At 44.6% G+C, this 20,813-nt stretch overlaps 2 protein-coding genes across 2 annotated transcripts, besides 1 other annotated feature; one reads left to right on the top strand and one right to left on the bottom strand.

The window, feature by feature from the left end:
• Positions 1-94: 94 nt before the first annotated feature.
• Positions 95-16,663, top strand: TVAGG3_0614050 (cytoskeletal anchoring; the record flags this gene model as incomplete). Its single annotated transcript, XM_001321270.2, has 1 exon — positions 98-16,543. The coding sequence occupies one exon, from the start codon at positions 98-100 to the stop codon at positions 16,541-16,543; it is 16,446 nt and encodes a 5,481-aa protein (XP_001321305.1).
• Positions 16,664-18,726: 2,063 nt separating this feature from the next.
• On the bottom strand, positions 18,727-19,885 carry TVAGG3_0614040 (uncharacterized protein; the record flags this gene model as incomplete). Its single annotated transcript, XM_001321271.1, has 1 exon — positions 18,896-19,885. One exon carries the CDS (start codon positions 19,883-19,885, stop codon positions 18,896-18,898), a length of 990 nt encoding a protein of 329 aa, XP_001321306.1.
• A 643-nt stretch (positions 19,886-20,528) lies between these two features.
• Positions 20,529-20,566: a mobile genetic element.
• Positions 20,567-20,813: the final 247 nt, after the last annotated feature.

Below are 20,813 nucleotides of genomic sequence, written 5' to 3'. Positions count from 1 at the left end.
ATCAAAATTACTAAACAATTCAGCTCAAATACTCAAAATAAAATAAAGAAAATGCAAATTATTTTTCACATATTTACATTTTATTCAAATATATCAAATGTCAGTGATTCGTATATACACGAGTGCTGGCTTAGATGATCCTAATCCAAAGTACAGCACATATAGTGCTCAGTACACGGGGGATCAATTTTTGCAATTAGCATGTTTCAACCATGGTATTCAATATAACAACACATATGTCGTTAGGTACATGTCACGCTACGGTTATGAAGCCATTTTGAATCCTCAAGATACATTGGAGCAACAGGGGCTCGTTGACGATATGCATCTTTTTATTACATGGGCTTCAGAAACACGTCCACTTCCAAACTACCAACAACAGGTAGTTCCACAAGTCGATTATGCATCACAACAAATGAATGTTCCAAATCTCGGCATTCCAACATTACCAACAGGAAATAACTATCAACAACAATCTTCTTATTTCAACTTTGAACTTCCACAATTTGAATCCGGTATTTTGCCACAAGGTGTTCCACAATACGAAGAAATGCCAGCTTATGATCCAAGTCAGGTTCCGGAAGCGGAAACGGAACTTGATGTCAGAATCAGAAACGTTGAGTCATTTGATACTTCTGTATTCGAAACACAGACACAGCTCGGCCTTCACGAAAACGATTCCGAAACAATTCAGGCCTATACATACAACGGATTCCAAGAAAACTCTTTGATGCCAGTTACATACTGCAAATCATACACATTCCAGCAGGTTGTCTCTGCTGCCACAGAATCTCTCGGTTTGAAGTACGAAGATTACTCTATTTTGCTTTGTTTCTCTGATGATGATATGCGTTGGTTCGATCACAACAAATACCTTGAAGACTATTCCGTCTTCTCTGGTATGAAGTTCTGCATCTTCCCAAGTGAATTCCAGATCAAGGTTGAATCCACAGCTTTCAATACGAATCAATACATCATTTCCATCACAGATACAGTCGAGGCAATCGTTAAGAAGATCGCTCAGGTCGAAAACATCGAGAACCCATCCGACTTTACTCTCTTCAAGGAAGAAACAAAGACAAAAGATGGCAAGACCAAGAAATCCTTGGTGCCACTTTCATTATTCCAAGATCTTCCACACCAGTGCGCTGAATTCAAGTCCCTTGTCTTCAAGCGCCGCTTCTTCATCTTCTCAGCTGCAGATCTTGTTTCTCAATCCTCAATTTTAATTGCTTTCGATGATGCTTTCGACGAAATCAGATCCAACAAGAGAATCTACATCCAACCAGATGTCGCTGTTGAGTTGACTGCTTACGCTTACGTTGTCGACCATCCAGACGTCCAATTAGACGACGCCAACCCACCAGAGACAAAGAAGCACAGACCATACGCCTACAAGAGCGACAAGTCCTTCAACAAACAAGTCAACGACTTCCTCAAGAAGAACCACATTCCAGATGCCAACAACGCCGCTCGTTTATTCATTCGTCTTGCACGTACACAACCAGGCTTTGGTGTTATCAGATTCTCCTGCTTCTACGAAATCGAAAAAGTCGAAAACGAATGCCAAACAATTATTTCTCCACACGATTTCTTGATCTACCACGAACAGCAGAACAAGACATACGTACGCATTCCATACCACTCGATTGTCAACACAACTCTCGAAGAAGATGTTGTCACAGTCAACTATTCTCTCCAGAGAAACGTCGGAAACGTTTCCATCCGTTCCAAACACGCTGATGAAATCCACGATGTCATCAACTCCTTCCACTCCATCCAGCGCAACCTCCTTCTCGAGCGTGCAAGGCTTCGTCTCGAAGGTAAGTGGCGTGGCCCAGTTTCCGAGATGGATCGTCTCAAGCTCGATACATACAACGGCATTTCCGATAAGGAACCAGTTCCAATCGAGTACGATAAGTCCTTCACAGGCAAGATGGTTCTCCAGCTCGCCATGAAGGAGCTTCGTCTTCCAGTTGAGAAGATCGATGACTACGGCGTTCTCTGCACAATTCACACACAGAGAAAGTGGCTGAACTCCGATGTCACTGTTGGCCAACTTGGTATTTTCGAAGGCTCCAAGTTATACATCCTTACAAACAAGGCCAAGATCTCAATCAAGTTCGGTGACACAGATGAAAAGTTATTCCTTGATTTGACAGCACCTTGCAAGGATGTTGTCACAGACATCTTCAAACAAATCAAGCAACCTTATGTACACGGTTACGCTTTATTCGTTCACAAGAACAATGAAATGGAACCACTCGATTACAAGTATCCAATTCCAGAACAGACATTACACTTCTCAACATTGTATCTTCGCCGTCGTTTCTTCATGCTTTCTAAGGATGACTTTGCTTCTGCACAGCTTTCCAAGATCGGTTACAACGATTCCCGCGAATACTTCTTACACGCAAAGTGCGAGGCAACAGATAAGGAACTCATGGAGTTGACAGCACTTTCTCTTTTGATCGAAGGCAAGGATGATGCTTGCGTTCAGGCCAAGGATTTCGCTCTTGAAAAGTGGCTTCCAACAACATTCAAGTGCAAGTCAGATTTCAAGAAGAACTTCGTCAAGTACTTCCCAACATATCCACGTAAGGACAAGGAAATCAACTACATCAGAGCTTACCTCAAGATCCTCAGAGATGTCCCATTCTTCGGTGCAGAATGCCAGGACGTCAAGTACAGAATTATCGACACAAAGTTGAAGAAGAAAGGAAAGTTCCTTGATGGTGAATTCCGTTACTGCCCACTTCTTGTTTACCTCATGGATTCAAGCGGAAAGCAGGTATACAAGATCCCATGGACACTCGTTATCAGAACAAAGATCATGAAGGAAGTTATCCACTTCACATTCTGCGATGCAACACACCATACAAACAAGGACTCTGTCGTTACACTCGAAATCAGAACAAACGATATGCAGAGATTCCAGACAATGGTCGATGGTTCACTCAACATCTACCAGCAGATGCTCAAGGAGCGTCAGCGCGAACTCGCTAGGCAGCGTGCGGAAACTGCCCAGAAGCTCGCCGGTGGCTGGACAGATCAGTACGGTGTCATCCATGGCCCAATGATTGATCTCATGATTTCCCAGGATCTCGCAGTTTACAAGAAGTCCAAGACTACATTCTGGATCGATCTCTCTGCAAACGGAGAAGAACTTGTCGGCCAAATGTCCAAGTACTTCCAGATCGAGCAGAAGCCAACACAGGTCTACTCAGTCGTTATCATTTCACCTGATGGCAGCTTCTCATGGCTCGGCCCGAAGGAGACATTACTCGATGTCAACCCAACACGTAAGTCTCACCTCGTTATCCTCAACACAACACCACTCATGAAGATCACATCTGCATCAAACATTTCCAAGACAATCAAGCTCGATATCACACAGCCACTTAAGGGCTTGCTCAAGCAGATCGCCGCCAAGTACGGTATCTCCAACTTCCTTGGTTACACACTCTTCACACCAAATACAGAACGTCCTGAAGAGAAGTTACCACTCGAACTTATCAAGTCTATCCCAGAACAAACATACAACTTCGATGATATCGTCTTCAAGCGTCGTTTCTACATGATTTCTCGTGCAGACTTCCTCGATAACCGTGCTCTTTGGCAGACATACTCCGATATCGTCGAACTCGTTCTTTCTGGCTCAATGGACCTCACAAACGAGCAAGTCGCAGAACTCGCTTACTACCAGCTTATCGCTGAGAAGAACGAAAAGCTCGAGGCAAAGAACGTCCCAGAAGACCTCAACAAGTACGTTCCAAAGGGAATGAAGCTTGCCAGATCAATGGGCAAGGATATCAAAGGATTCTGCAAGACAATGCCAATCGAAGATCCAAACGATGCCCGTCGTAAGTACATCGCTCTTGCTCGTTCAATCGAAACATTCGGTTCCGAAATTTACCAAGTCCAGTACTACGACACAGTCAAGGGCAAAACAGTTCTCAAGGACTGCTTACTCTATGTCACACCATACAAGATCTACACATGCGATCTCCAGAAGAAGGAGAAGTACATGTGCTTCGAGTACTGCAACCTCCTCGACGTCAACCAGGTCGAAGACATGCTCTCACTCGCACACTGCACAAACAATGGAGAGCGTCTTTACGACCTCTTCAAGTCACCACAGGCTGCCCTCATCAAGCAGATCATCACATCATACATCCACATCGGTATGGAAATTCTCAACAACGCGATCGCCGAAGGTCTCGATGTTGAAGAAGTCGCAACATGCTACAGAATCACAGTTCTCGCTAACTACGTCTTGGCCGATAACAGAAACGTTCAGCAGTCAATTGCTCTCGATTCTCGTCTCAACGGCAAGCAGGTTTCCCAGAGAGTTACAAAGCTCATGGGTCTCCATCCACGTGGCGAGTACGCATGCATGTTGAACTTCACAAAGCAAGATCACAAGTGGGTCCTCGATTCAGAGCTCATCGGTAACTTGCGTCCATACGAGAACATCCCCATGTCTGTCTACAACAGATACATGAAGATCAAGATCTCCATGGATGGTGTCAACTACACATACCCAGCTATCGATGTTACAAAGCCAATCAAGGATCTCATCCCACGTCTTGCAGCCCACTTCGACATCGAAATGCCAATCGGCTACACAATCTTCAAGGCAGATACAAACAAGCCATTGGATCTCAGATACACAGTCCCAGAGCAGGAATCAATCTTCGATTCCTTCATCTTCCGCCGTTACTACTACATGAACTCCAAGTACGATATGCAGAACGATTTCGTCGTTATCAAGATGGCAGAAGACTTCAAGGCAGCTGCACTTTCCGGCCAAGGCATTCTCAACGAGTCAGAGATGCTCGAACTTGCTGTCTACGATATCTTCATGCACGCTGATAACCCAGATCTCGTCAAGAAGATGGAGTTCACAACACTCGATGGCTTCTTACCAGTTGGTATGATTTCCAAGCCACAGTACATCGCCAAGCTCAACAACTTGCTCGCCACAACACCAGCTATGACAGCAGGTAACGCTGCTCGTACATACATCATCCAGGTCCAGAAGTTGAACGGCTTCGACCGCCAGACATACAATGCCAAGCTTGCCGATCCAAAGGGTGATCTTCCAGTCCACCTTTCCATTTCTTCCACACAGCTCAAGGTTAACTTCGACACTGCTTCCCGTGAGACAATCTCTGTTTCAATGAAGCACGTTCTCAATGTCCAGGCCATCCAGGACGAATTGTACGTCAGAATTGAATCCGACGAAGGCGAATCAACTGTTTTACAATTCCACACACCAGATGCCTGCCCAATCGAGAACAAGATCATCCAGCTCATCAAGGTCGTTATCCCAGAACTCAAGATTCGCGAATCAATCGCAAAGGTTTCATACTACAACACCAAGGAAATTCCAGTCGAACAGGGCGAAATTCCACTCATCTTCGCTGGAAGATTCAACGAAAGAAGACCACGTGTCATCAGAATTAACCCGAACAGAACAGCCGCACAAGTTTGCGATGTTCTCCAGAAGCACTTCTTTGTCAAGGATCTCGGCTACAAGATCGGTTACTTCTCTGCTGACTTCTCCTTCCGCTTCCTTGAAGACGACGTCGCTGTAAGAAACGTCATTACTCGCCCAGATATCGTTCTCTACTACATGAAGCCACAGACAGAGTCCTACATCGAGTCTGCCCAGAACTTCATCACAAAGCACAAGATCCACGTCTCAGATCCAATCAACACAATCTGCCAGACAATCCTTTCACAGCTTGGCCTTGGTGTCGAAGATGGCTACACATTGTACACACCAGACTTCACACCACTCGATTTGCAGTTCTCTCTTCCATACCAGACAGACATGATCTGGGATATGTACCTCCGCAGAAGATTCTACGTCTTCACACACCAGTTCTTCGAAAATCCACTCAACATCACTTCTCTCTACGAAGACTGCAAGCTCGCAATCATGTCCGGTGCTATCCCAACATCAGAAGATCTCGCTGCTTACCTCGGTATCTATTCCGTCTACGCACAGATCCCGAACGTTTCCGATTTCAACCCATACTTGGAGAAATTCGGAGCTTCTTCGATCTTACCAGTCCAGTTCCAGAACTCAGAAGTTGCCCAGAAGAAGGTCGACACAATTTCCCACTCCATTGTTCCAGTCAACAATCCAGATGCTCAGGCTAAGTACATCGCAGAAGTTTGCCAACTCCGCGGTTTCGGTGCTGAGTACCACGACATCGAGTTCAAGAACGCATTCAAGGACTGGAGACCAGGTGTTCTTGCTCTTTCTCCATTCGCAATGACAATCGAGTCTGGTGGAAAGGTCTTTGACTCAATCGACTACGTCAAGATCATCCAGTACTACCCAGACGAGGAAGGAAACATGGTCATCAGATACTACAACGACAACAACTTCATTAACTTCGTCATGATCCGCTCTCCACGTGTCAACCAGGTCTTCACATACATCAACACATTGTCTCACTTCATGAACGAGTACGGACATCTCCTTACAATCGATGAAATCCGTGCAATCCTTCTCAAGCTCCAGAACAACCCAGGCGCTGGTGTCGAAAACTACGGCTTTACAGAAGACTTCAAGCCAAGCATGTTCAACTTGGATGTTACAGATCAAGGCCTCAACATCGACAACCTTTCCATCGACGATCTCAATCTCAACTTCCTCGAGAACAACGCAGATTACTCAACATACAACGTTGATTCAAATCAACCAGCTAATGTTGAATTCGATCTTGTTGATGCTCCAGCAACCATCATGAACTTGTACGTCGATCCATCACAGTTCTGGATTGCTTCTCCACAGGGACACTCTGTTTCCCGCTCCAAGAAGGCTATTGAGGCCATCGAGAAGAACTTGAAGGGGCTCATCGACGACTTCAACAAGTTGACACCAACAGAGTTCAACGCAAGGCTCAACGCTATCGATGATATGCTCGCTCTCATCAACCCAGATGACTTGAGTGAGGAATTCAGAAACGAATACCTCAAGCTCAAGGAAGCAATCAAGCAGTTGAGAGATCTCGGCAGAATGATCGAACAGTCCGATCAGGAACTCTACAGATACAAGGACCAGATCCAGGACCTCATCAACCAGGCTCTTGCATCAATGCCAACTCTCAAGTCACAGATCGACAAGAAGATTGTCGAACTCGCAAAGACATCCAACAAGAACCTCACACCAGTCTCAAGAGCTCTCATCGCACTCACAGAGCAACAGGACAACCTCACACTCGCTCTCATCAACGATCTCGAGAAGCTCAAGGGCTTAGGATTCGATACACGTGCTCTCATCCGCAACTTGGAGAACTCTGCAGACGCTTTGACACGTCTTGCAGCTAACTTCACCGATTCAACAGATCCACGTGTTCTCGATCAGCTTGTCATTCCACAGCTCGAGCAGATGGACGCCCTCATCAAGTCAATCGCTGACTTAGTCCTCACGGCCAACCTTTCTGATAAGGACCTCGACGCCCTCATCAGAGATCTCACTGGCGGCACAACATCCATCAGCTCCTCCCTCGCTTCATTCTCCAACGCTTCCAAGGCTGCACAGGGCGACCTCAACAAGACATTGTTGAACAACAGAAAGGCCGCCAACGCTGCCATGCTCACACTCATCAAGGCAAAGAAGGAAATCGATGCCCAGATGAAGATGTTGCCAGCAGACATGCAGAAGGAGGCTAAGGAACTCTCCGATCTCCTCGCAAGAGCTGCAATCGAACTCGCCCTCAATCCAAACAGCATCAACGCTCCATTGCAGGCACTCGATATGCTCAAGCTCCTTCTCAACAAGATCAGAACAAAGAAGCAGCCAAATCTCAAGAAGCTCGACAAATCAGTTGATGGAGTCATCTCCGACCTCGAAGCAGCTCTTCGCGCTGTTTCATTCGTCAACATCATCCCAGCTAACGTTGACAAGGTCATCGACGACGCAATGATCATGATCAGAAGATTCGAGGCCATCAATGCCGATGAATGGCAGGCCCGTGATAAGCAATCATTCGTCACATCCGAGAAGGCTGTTGCCGATCTCAAGGCCGACATCGATGCCATCGAAACACACATCGCTGCTCTCAGAAAGAACATGGTCAATGGTCAGGCACAGAGACTCCTCCAAGTCGATCTCCTCAAGCTCGCCAACGAACTTCCGAAGTTCCAGACAGCTGTCGATTTGATCTACAAGAACACAAACGATGGATCATTCCCAGTTATCATCGAACGTCTCATCACAGATCTCGATGCTACATTATACGACATTCCACCGCTTGAAGATCTCGACAGATGCCAGCACATCGAGAAGTACCACAACGCCATGACAGCTGTTGCCAACATCATCAACCAGACCAACAGAGTCATGGGACTTGAGGCAATGAAGAAGAACCCAATGACACTTGCCAAGCTCGATGCAATTCTTGAGAAGGTTGCCGACTTATACACAGCCCTCGTCAAGGACCGTGCAGAACTCCACGAGCACCCATTCGACAAGGAGGCCATCAACCAGGCACTTAGAGACCTCGAGAAGACAGCACAGACAATGAACTTGATGAAGTTGCCAGCTGCTGAAGTCACAGAGATCACAAGAAACAACGAACTCTCTGACGCAATCACAGAGGCAGTCAAGTCCGTCGCTGCTGCAGTTTCATCACTCAAGGACGCTCCAATCAAGTTGTACAGACTTCCTCCAACACGAGACCAGATCAACAAGCTCAACCAGGCACTCGCAGACTACATCCAGATGATGAGCAACCTGAAGAAGCAGGACGCCATCGCAAACAACAAGCAGAATGCCGAGAAAGTCCAGAAGGAAATCGACTACATCAAGCAGAAGATGGCTGAGCAGAAGCAACTCAAGCCATACGATACACAGCAGTTCTATCACCTCCTCGAGAAGATGTACAACAGAATCGAGAGAATGCCACAGAAACTCAATGGTTTACCGCACGTTTCTGGCCCATCTCCATCAGATATCTCCAGAACAACACTTCCACCACTCAGAAATCTCCTCAAGGCTGTCGTTCCAACAGCTGAACAGGCCACAAAGGACATCATAGCTTGCATTGAGCCAACAGAAGCCCTCATCAAGGCCCTTGAAGCTCTCAAGAACGACAAGGACATCAAGAAGGACAAGAAGGCACTCGAAGACCTCGAGAGCTGGATCAAGGCACTCAAGGCCGGCGACAACATGCTCAAGGCAGTTCCAAAGACAGGAAACACACTCCAGTCTCTCAAGGCACTCCTTGGTCAGCTCATCTCCTTGAACAACGATGTCCAGAGCGTTCCATCCAACCTCAGAAAGACAATCGACAAGGATGTCATGGCCAAGTTACTCGACGTCCTCGGTCTCGCAAACGCAAAGATCTCGCAGGCAGTCATTTGTGTCCGCAACATCCCGACGAAGGGATCCGTCAACGCGGACATCAATCTCTTCCAGCGTCTCGACCAGGATGCAGAGCTCGACCAGTCCATCCCAGAAATGGTCCAGCAGTTCAACGATCTTTCCGGACTCATCAAGAGCATTTCCTCAATACCACAGCTCGGAAACAGACCACACACAAAGCACCTCATTGACGAAATGGCTGCTTTACTCAACCAGCTTTCCATCGATGTCAACGCTGCAAAGGTCGACGAGAAGAAGCTCCTTCCAGTTCTCACAAACTCCAAGGACAGATTACAGACAGTTGCTGGAAACTCCGAACTTGTTTCCTCAATTGTCGGTGTTCCAAAGCTTCCTGATATCACAAAGAACGTTTCATCCAACGCTCAGACAATCGCCAGACTTCTCGAGAAGCCACACTTCAACGCTGCCACACACAAGGAGTTCACAACACTCATCCTTCCACAGCTTATGAAGCTCATCGAGGCTCTCAAGGGACCAGGCTACACACAGAACGCCAACTTACCAGCTCTTGCTCCTCTCAAGGACCTTCCACCAACATCCCAGGCATGGTACGACGACCTCAAGACAGCCAAGCCAGGCCAGGCTCAGAGAATCTGCGACGACATCCACTCCAAGCTCAACAACCTCATCGGCCTCGTCATGGATTATCCAGAGTTGAATGACCTCGCCAACGCTATCTTCAACATCCTCGATACAACAGGCAAGTACACATCCGCCTCTCAGAGTGCTGGATTCGCCACACAACTCTATCCAAAGACAAGAGCTGTTGCACCAGAAGTCCTCAAGCAGGCTCTCGATGCCGTTGCAGACTTCCTTTCTGGCAACACAACAAACGTTCCTCCGAACGTTCTCGCTGCTCTCGAAGAGAACATCGGTGCCATCGCTGATAAGGCAGAGATGATGCAGCCATTCGTCAAGATGGCCGCTCAGGCAATCGCTCCACTCCTCTCAAGTGGCGATCCACTCATCGCTGCTCGTGCTGCACTCCTCCTCGCTCTCACATCAGACAACCCAGAAGTCAGAGCTGCTGCACTCGAAGAATTATCCGTCCGCGATTTCGTCAGAACAGCAAACGCTCTCAACAACCTCGCAACAGAAGCAGATATGGTTACAGGCGCATTCAACGAGGAAATCGAGTACAGACTCGCCTACCTCAAGTACGCAATTGCCATTGCAGACACCAAGCTTCTCGTCAAGTGCGGCTCCATCTCTGCAGCTATCATCCTTCTTGATCCAATGCACAACGTACAGCAGGCTTGCAGACTCCTTCTCCAGTCCGCAGAACGCGCTGGACTCAAGGACTTCGACAACCTCGGAGGTGCAAACAAGGAGTACGAACAGTGGTTGTACGAGTCAGATCTCGCCCTCTCCAACATGTTCAACGGCCAGATCGATTCCCTCCTCGTCAACCTCGAAACAGCTCTCAGCGACGACCAGAAGAACTTGCTTCCAAAGACAGTCAACAAGTTCATCCGCGAGATGGTTCCACCGCTCAAGCGCAAGGACCGTCTCCTCACAATCAAGTGGAGCGACATGGCCGACGAGTCCAACAAGTACCTCGCCTTCACAAAGAACATCCTTCCAGCCATCAAGTCATCTGGTGTTGTCTCCAACGGTCGTGAAATGGCCATCGCCATCTCCGATACAATCAACAAGATCACACCAGCCATCAGAATGTGGTCCGCCATGGCCAACAAGATCGATGAGCCTAAGTTCCGCAACCAGACAGAGGCAGACATTGGCAACTACCTCTACAACGCACCACAGCTCATCCAGGAAGCCACAGTACCACAGCAGTTAGCTCTCACAGAAGGCCGCCTCGAGACATGCCTCCACGACGCAATCTGGGCACACGAACTCGCCAAGTTTGAGCCAAAGACAAAGGACAAAGTCGAGAACATCGAGCGCCTCATCTCATCTCTCAAGCAGAACATGTCCAACTCTCCAATGGTCACGAAGCAGATGTTGAACATGCTCGTGGACAAGCTCAAGGAGATGCTCAACCAGATCATCAAGTCCTACCCAATCGACTTCTCCAAGCAGGTTGTCGACGATTCATCCCGCACAATCGACTTCGATCTCATCACAGACAAGGACTGCCTTGCTGCTGCCAAGATCATCAAGACAGAGCTCGACAAGTCCAAGAAGGTCGCAGACTCCACAAAGCACATCAAGCAGGAGAAGAGGAAGGACGGCGTAAAGAACATCCCGAAGTCCGTCATCGATATCCAGTCCAACCCAACTGGAGCTCCAGGCATCGCTGCTCTTGAGAACCTCAACTCTGAGACAACACAGCAGTTCGAGTTGCAGGCACGTCTTGCAGAACTCATGCAGCTCCTTCTCCAGCTCTACCCAGATCTCATCAAGTTCCTCGACAACCCACAACAGGTTGCCGCTGCTCTCATGCAGATGGATGAAGGTGACATCCAGCGCACTGCCGGCGAAATCAACAACATGCTCGGCCTCATCGCAGACCCAGAGAAGTTCGACAAGTACGCCAAGAACTTGTCTCAGGAGCAGGTCTTCAACGAGCTCTTGCTCCTCAGACACATGACAGACTCCCTCATGAACCAGCCAGTCAAGAACTCTTACAACACAAGAGAGATTGTCAACTGGATCATGAAGAACCCATCATCAGAGGCAGACCCAGCCAGAGCGTTCCAGAAGATGTCCGCTGTCGAGCAGCTCCTCCAGACACTCATGGCACTCAAGTTCTCTGCTGGCACAAACAATCCAAAGGCGGCCAAGTTCGCTCGTACCGAAGAAGGCATGAACGTTCTCCGCCAGAACATCCCACAGCACGACTTGATCCAGATCCAGCAGGGCATCGCCCAACAGATGGGATTCGCTTCTCTTCCAGAATCTCTCAAGATCATCCAGTCCTCAATGTCTCCAGAAGAAGTTCTCCTCCAGGCACGTGTCATCAACTTAGCCATCGACATCCTCACAAAGAATGCCGACAAGCTCAACCCAGAAAACATGACACAGAACGAGGTCCTCAAGGAACTCTTCCAGCAGCAGCTCGCTCAGTCAAAGGAGAACCCGAACACATTCGGAAACAACTACGTCGACCAGGAGCTCACAGAAGCCGCCCTCACATACATCGACGATACACAGGCCAAGCTTGCAGTCTTCCGCGCTATTTCACAGCTCGCAGGACCAATGGCCACAGTCCCACCAAAGCCAATCGAGAGCAACATGAAGAAGGCCCTCGACGCCGCTACAAACCAGGTCAACAACCCATCCAACGAGACACCGAAGTTGTCCAACCAGGAGAAGGACGCAGCACAGTACGCATTGTCTGTTGTTTCATCTCCAGAGTTCCTCAAGTTCGTCCCACCGCGCAAGGAGACAGTTGCTTCATCAGACACAACAATGATCTCATCAATGACGAACGCACTCACTCCAGCCTCTGGCACAGAACTCTACCTCGCTCCAGCATCCAGTGGCATCAACAACTCCTTCACAAAGAACGACATGGTCCACAACGCTCTCGTCGCTGCCACACTCTTCAACAACATCAAGAAGGCAATCAACGCGGCCAAGCCAAATGTCAAGCCACAGATGAAGGCAGAGAACAGAGCTCAGGCACTCGAAGAGCTCGAGAACTTCAAGCAGACACCACTCAAGGACTACTCATCCAAGGTCCAGCAGCTCAAGCCAGACGAGGCAGCAGCATTGCTCGCTCTCGTTGAAGGCTCATTGGCATCTCTCAACGACGCTGTCACCAAACTCAACGGCGCCGGCTACAGAGACTCCATCTTCGACCGCGCCTGCCTTCTCGCCATGCAGCAGAAGGGAACACCAGACCCACTCACAGCCCAGAAGATCCAGGAGCTCCAGGCAATCGCTGCCAAGAGAAGAAAGGAAGTCGATCTCGCATCAAAGATCGGCAAACTCCTCATCAACCGCAGCAACGTTGCAGACTGCACACCTGCTTCAACAATGTCAAACAATGCGAAGAAGCAATCGGTTGACGAAGTTATCAAGCAGATGGAGATGACACTTTCCGCATTGTCATCTCAACTCGAGCGCTTCAACGACGACGAGCTCTCCAACCAGCAGGCAGTCCTCATCTCTGCCGGTCTCCTCCAGCACGAAGTCTCCGTCGACAACATCGCAGACCTCGCCAAGCTCGCTGTTGAACAGCCACTCCAGAGAGGATCCACATCCAGAGTCATCAACTCCATCAAGTACGAAGAACAGCAGCAGAACTTGCTCGAGAAGCTCATCAACATCGCAAAGAAGATCAACGACATCATCAAGGATGCCAAGGCTGGCTCATACTCCATCCAGGAGTACGCCCAGGCTCAGGATACAATCGCCACAATGCTCGGTATCTCCGACGAACAGCTCGGTGACTACATCAACAGATGTCCAAAGGAGCAGCTCGTCATCATCGCCGGACAGATCGCAGAAATCATCGGAATGCTCAACAAGGTCGAGAAGAAGGCCATCACAGACTTCCCAGTCGCAATTCCAGACTACGATCTCACAATCCGTGCTCAGAACGAGACACCATCCACACATCAACTCGCCACAGCCGAGGCCAACCTCTTCGCAGCCATCTTGAGATTGCTCCCATCCATGTCCATGGTCCCAGTTTCGGAGTGCAAGTCCATCCTTGCCACAGAGACACAGTCCGCAGGTGTCATCTTGACAAGGCTCCTCAACCACAAGGGTTCATCATACCCAGTCGATGCTTCGACACTCCTCCAGGTCATGCCACAGCTCTGCGCCGCCGCAATCCGCGTTGTCTCAACACTTCCAGAGTCAGCCCGCAAACTCATCGGCTGCACACCAACAGACCTCGCCATCATGTCAGCACGTGTCTCAACAACAGCTGCATCACTCTCCGATCCAAAGGCATCTCAGGAGTGCTACACAGCCATCGAGAAGTTGTTGACAGCCATCAGAGCACTCAACGCCATCTGCGCTGAGAGAGGCATCGAACTCAAGTCAGTCGATGCACTCGCCAACGTCAAGCGCTCCATCGATACAAAGGACATCGATGAGATCACAATGTCCCTCATCGACACAAGAGCCCTCAACGCCGCCGCTGCTTCCTCCAACACCAAGGACGCCCCACTTGATGCTGTCAAGCAGCAGCTCGCAGACGTCGAAGGACCATCATTCGAGCTCCAGGCAAAGCAGAGCCCAGTTTCCGCAGAGCTCGGCAAGAAGCTCGAATCGATCAAGCCGAAACTCATCGAAGTCATCACACGGTACTCCGAAGACCCACTCAAGGAGATCGCCTCAATCCAGAACATCAGAACAGCCCGCGACTCTCTCTTGGACAAGCGCGCTAGATTCCAGACAGGCGTCAACGGATTCGTCCGCTCTGTCACACGCAAGGACCGCAAGCTCGTCAAGAACGCCATCACAGACATCCTCACAACAGTTTCTACTGGCGAGTCCATGGCCGCAAGATCTCTCTTGGTCACAAACGCCAACAACCCAGGCAACTACTCAGACTTAGTCGGAAAGTTCGCCATGTCCGTCTCATCGTTGAAGTCGATCGACGAACTCGGTGGCGACTCATCCACTAACCCAACAGCAGTCCGCAGAACAACACGTTCCCTCAACAGAATGATCGATTCCCTCATCGATATGCTCGAAGACGCAGAGACACCACAATGGACAGAGAAGCCTAAGTCCGCCATCGACTTGGCCAAGCTCGAAGTCCTCAAGGCACTCACAAGCACAATCCAGGTTCTCATGGGTGCTGTTGCAGCCCACAACAGTGCCAAGATCCCAGAAACATTCGCTGTTTCCCTCCAGAAGTGCATGCCACAGCTCACACAGTCTCTCAACGACCTCGCAAAGAGAGCTGACGAGATCGAGAAGCCGAACACAGACAAGAACGCTTACATCGCATTCAAAGGCGATGTCGGCACATTCACACACTCAATCAACGACTTGACAAACAACTTGAACAACATCTCCATGTCTGGATTGTTGTCCAAGTTGTTGGAAGTCGCTTCATCATCCAGAAACACATTGACATCTCTCAACAGATTGACAGATGTCGAAATCGAAGAACCAGATCTCGAAGCTGCCGAAATGTTACCACAGCACTTCACAATGCCTCCAGTTCCATCCGACATCAACGCCACACTTGCAGAGCAGGCCCAGCAGCTCACCAAGCTCGCCAACGCCGCAATCGACCAGGAGAAGGCCTTCTTCACAGCTGCAGCAGCCAAGGACAACAAGAAGACAGCTACTGCAATGGTCAACTACGCGAAGGCAATGAAGGCTGCCGTCGAACAGATTCTCCGCGCATCTGCAACGACGACAACACTTTCCAACCAGAACATGCTCACAACTGGCGCTTCCAACATCGTCAACTCATTCGAGTCACTCCTCACAGCCCTCAGGAACAGATTCCTCCTCAGAGGCGACTGGGCCAACACTTCCGCAGAGGCCAAGCAGTCCCTCGAGAACGAGTTGTCCACAGCCATCAAGGTAGTCAACGAGGCCGTCGAAATCGCTCGTCGCGAAGAAGCAATGAACGATGCCGTCACAAAGCGCCTCCGTGCTGCCCTCAAGCCACTCCAGACAGCCGCTTCCAAGGTCGACTCCCAGCTCCAGGCCGCACAGGAGCGTCCATCATCAATGTCCAGAGAATGGGCCCTCCAGGTTCTTTCTCTCGGCTCAGCCCTCTCCAAGGCTACAATCAAGATTATGCTCCACTCCAAGGAACACCCATCAGCCAATTCCAACAAGCACGCAGATCTCGGCGAGAACGTCATACGGCAGCTCGCTAAGATCTCTGCTGACGTTGAGAAGATCCTCGCCGGCGCAGACGAACCAGAAGGAATCGTCATCGGAATCATGGATGCACTCGCAGGTGTTTGCCAGAACGTACAGAAGGGCTCCGGCATTGAAGACCAGGCTCTTCTTGAAGCATTCAACATCGTCTTGAAGACATCCAGGAACGTCAAGGCTACCGCCGAAGGTATCCAGGAACAGAAGAAGGCTGCGAAGGCAAGAGCAGCTGCTGGTGGCGGTGTTACATCTTCCGCAAAGAAACAATCAAAGCCACAGCTTCTCAAGCGTTTGGACCTCGAATCTCGCGTTATCAGAGCCCGTACCATTCTCGAGAGATACGAGGCGCAGCTTAATGAGCTTCAGTAAAACATAATTTTTACGTTTTTGATTTAAGGATACCCTTACGTGTCAGATTTTTTGCGCATACGAAGAAGTCATGCTAGACATGAGCTATAAACCTGAAATTTTAGCAACATATTTAAAACTTTTTAAACTACAATACACTTTAATATTCAAGAACAAAAATATTCTTTTTAGAAATTACATAATTATTTTATGTGAAATCTATATAAAAACATATTTTGCGAGCGTAACTTTTTTCTTTATAAGCACCTTATATGACTGATAAACTGTGAAGGCACATAATTGTTAATTCATAGAGTTGATATGTTTCCAAAATTGAGAGGAAATTTGAAAATTGAATACCCTTTCAATTCAATTTTCAAAAGATATCAGCTCCTTCAATAATTGAAGGACGATTTTGATCATTTGCTCTTAAAACAAGTATGCCATGGAGAAAAAAGTTACGCTCGCAAATCTGAAATATAACTATCATATAAAAAAATTAAATTTCTAATTTTTTACTCTATAGATATTATTGGCCATTTGTGTAATGCATAAAAGTTTATGTCATATGCATACATTTGGAAGTATGGGAGACGAGGGAAATTACTTCTATGAGGCACTAGGATTTTTAAAAATTTCTCTATCGGACTCACCATTCAATTTCTCGAAAATTAAAAAAAAAATATAATAGCTAAAATGTATTATGCATAACAAATTTTAATGTTACACGGTATTTTTTGAACTTCATGACATGAATTTTCTTTATATTATTTTTTTTTTTGGATTTTCTATGATTTATGCGATAGGCTGGAACAACATTGTAAGTGCAATGATATCATTTATAGAGAAATCTAAAACTTCAGCATTCAGAACTCGCAACCACAAAAATATTCATTTGCTAAGTAAGTAAAGTTGATTAAGTTCGACACTTAGCTTTTATACGTAAAACCAAGTGTGTATTGTTATTTCTTGTTAAATTATTGAGAAAAAAATAAATTGTAAGAGAAACGATACTGATTATTGAAATAATATTGAGGGTAGCTGCAGATTTCTTCATTAACATACCGGAAATTTGTTAATCTTGGTTTTCTATCATAAAATCTGTCGAAGAATCTAAAAAGAGATATGAAATAGAGATCATGTAAATCTAGAGTATCCTGTCAGAAAAATAGACTAAGCATGTAACCCTTTTTTGGTCATAAACACTTTTTACCACTTAGTCATACAGATGATCATTAAATTTAAACGAGCACTTTTTGTCAGAATTTATTCTTTTACAAAGACAGAAGATTTTAGTATTATTTAATATTAGTGCTGTAGCAAAATTCAAAAAACGGTGAAAATTCAGTGAATTTGTGAATTCACATTTTTTTTTCGACATTTTTCTTGATATATCCATGCACATTAAGAACACAGCTTTGATACGCTTAAAAAAGCATATTTCATATGAAATTGTTAAAGAAATAAACAATTTATATAAAAATTGCACTTATGGGCAGTTTAGATATATAATTTATATATAACATATATACAAATCCATAGACAAAGTGCAATAACTACAATGTTGTAGAAAATTACAGCAGAAATACTGACTTTTTGAAGGATAAAAGAATTCTTCTAAATGTTGTATTTTTATAATTTGATTGATTTTTTTTACTATTTCATTAATCTTTTATGAATAATTATTTTTAATATATGTGCTATTAAAATTTCAAATTTTGACTATCTAAGTTATCTGAACGAAACATTTAGAAAATATCATACTTACATTGAAATAGCAAGTAGAGCATATTAATAGCAAGTTTCTTGGCTTTATATCTATCATCTATTGTTGTTTGATCAAACAAAATTCACTCTATTATATGGTGTCAATTAATTAAAACAATTTTTAATAGTTATTTATTTAGTGCGAATAAGTGCAAATCACTCATAAATGAATAACTTAATAGTAGAAATGAATTATCTGATATAAATCTCACATTTTGTCCATCAGAAATACTTTAATTGCATACGCATAACTATTAGTAATACGTCTGGAGTGTCAATTAATAACAATCCCACAACAAGTAAAATTCAGATTTTTATTAAACTTATTTTTTCCTAAAAGTTTTCTCAAATTACTATATATACATATGTGGATAAAATAATAGTAATATTGTAAAAAATTAGATAATTTTTTTTATTTGAGAACCTCTCAAAAGTTCATTCAATTTATCAATTGTTTCAGTTTGATGTATATTCATTTCTGGAGCCTAAAACTTTAGCAATCATGACAATATCATATTCTCTTTCTAACTACGCAATGTAAGGGTATCCTTAAAATCAAAAGCATTTTTTTTGTTCATCTCTCTGAATAGAAAGTTATAATTTACATCATAATAACTGTGAAACAATCGAGTATAGATGGATAATGTTAATCTTTGGATTATCTATAACCAGAGTTTTATCTGGTTTTCTTAACAAGGAGAATAGATAAAAACAATAAGAATAATAGTTATCAAAAACAATTTGGCCCATTTCTATCGGATTGCTATTTAATAAAGTGTGACTAAAAACGTTATCAGGTTCAAAGTGAGATTCAGATAAATATGCAGTTCCACCCCATGCCTCTGTAAAATAATATGCTTTGTTTCCTTTAAAGTAACATCGATTTATCGTTAACTGAGGTTGTTGAATGAAAAATAAAGGATCAGAACCTTCAATAGAATTTTCAACAACATTACAATATATAAATTTGTGTTCACTATATAGATGTTGAAAACAAGATGTCACGTTTGCCGTATTGTTTTTGAACTGACTGAAATTCACTGTGGCAAGGGTAGTGGGATAACCAATAACATAATTCACATTATTTTTTGAATTTGAATCAGAAATATTGATTAATGAAAGTAGAATCGAGCCATAATCATGATCAAAGGCACCGCTTTTCCCAGAACTTTGTGCAAATGTTGATTCAATAACATAATCTTTACCTTCATTTGTCTCTCTCAAATCAATATATGAATGTGATCCTGATCCTCCAGGTGAAAAAGGATCCAAGCTACAAACTTTATATTGAATAATATGTCCAGATCTTGAATATTGAATGCACCCTCCATTATCACGATTTGAACAATTAATGAATGAAGATTTTGAAACAAGAACTTTATTTTCTGGATTATATGTACTTATTTGGATAACGCCAGTATCACTGAATTCTTTGAATAGGACAGAATCAATAAAAACATTATTTCCTTGAGTGACTCTTTGACTAGAATTAATTTTTGCGTCAATATTAGCATCAGGATAGAATTTCTTCCATATGTCATCCGAAGGACTTGAGAAATGAAGGCATTTGACTCTTTCAACAATGATGTAAAACATTTTTTTATATTCAAAAAAATATATAAAATTTGATCATAAATAAAATCGTTTTAAATTACTTCTTCATTTAAATTATAACAATTATTTTTGGTTTTATATTTTTTTGGATCAAATCCATTTTAATAGAATTTATATACTATTCATCTATTAGTAAACACTACCGTATATTATTTTTTAAGCTATCTTATTTTTTGAACTTTTATTCAAATCTTTGGTCGCAAGAAGAATTGCATGATAAATAAAAACATTTAATCAAAGTCAATTTTATTTTTCATATTCAAATGGACTGAGTGTTAACATTTAACATTTTTTGCTAATTGTCGTCAAAAATTAGGCGTAAAGCAAAAATTGATATTTCATATGGTTTTATGATAGATAAGCATTATATTCCCACTCATTATATTCGTAAATTTTGAGGTTTATCCTTCGCTTTTAAGATCATTGAACTTGATTTTTATATAAAATAGTTATATATTAGAAAATAATATGAGTTTATGTGATATTATTTTTCAGAAGATTTTGTGTTCTTCTTCAAAATTTTATTTTTTTATTAAAAAGAATCTTTACAAAATATACATTTACTTTAATTAATATTGAAAAACGTGCTCTATCAAAAGTTCCAAAAATTCAATATTTTAGCTTTTCTGAGGTGTCACTTTTGATGAATTTCTGTTTACAACACATCATACACATACTATAAATGAATATTATCATCTTAATTTTAATAAATTTCATTTACTTGAAAAGATGCAAGATCATCTTGTACTTACTCTTCGATTTATTCCATGTAACTTCGCAGGTAATAATGGCGCACTTACCTCTATTTTGGATTTTTATAGTTTCCCTCAAAACACATTCTATGGACTTACGCTCGTATCGCGTTAAAAAATGTCGTTAAAATTGAACCGCGCCGTAACTTTTCTATACG

Source organism: Trichomonas vaginalis, chromosome III (genome assembly GCF_026262505.1).
Source record: "Trichomonas vaginalis G3 chromosome III, whole genome shotgun sequence".
In the NCBI taxonomy this organism is placed as follows: domain Eukaryota; phylum Parabasalia; order Trichomonadida; family Trichomonadidae; genus Trichomonas; species Trichomonas vaginalis.
The sequence above is the reverse complement of the archived record's forward strand: the minus strand, read 5'-3'. Positions and strand labels throughout refer to the sequence as shown.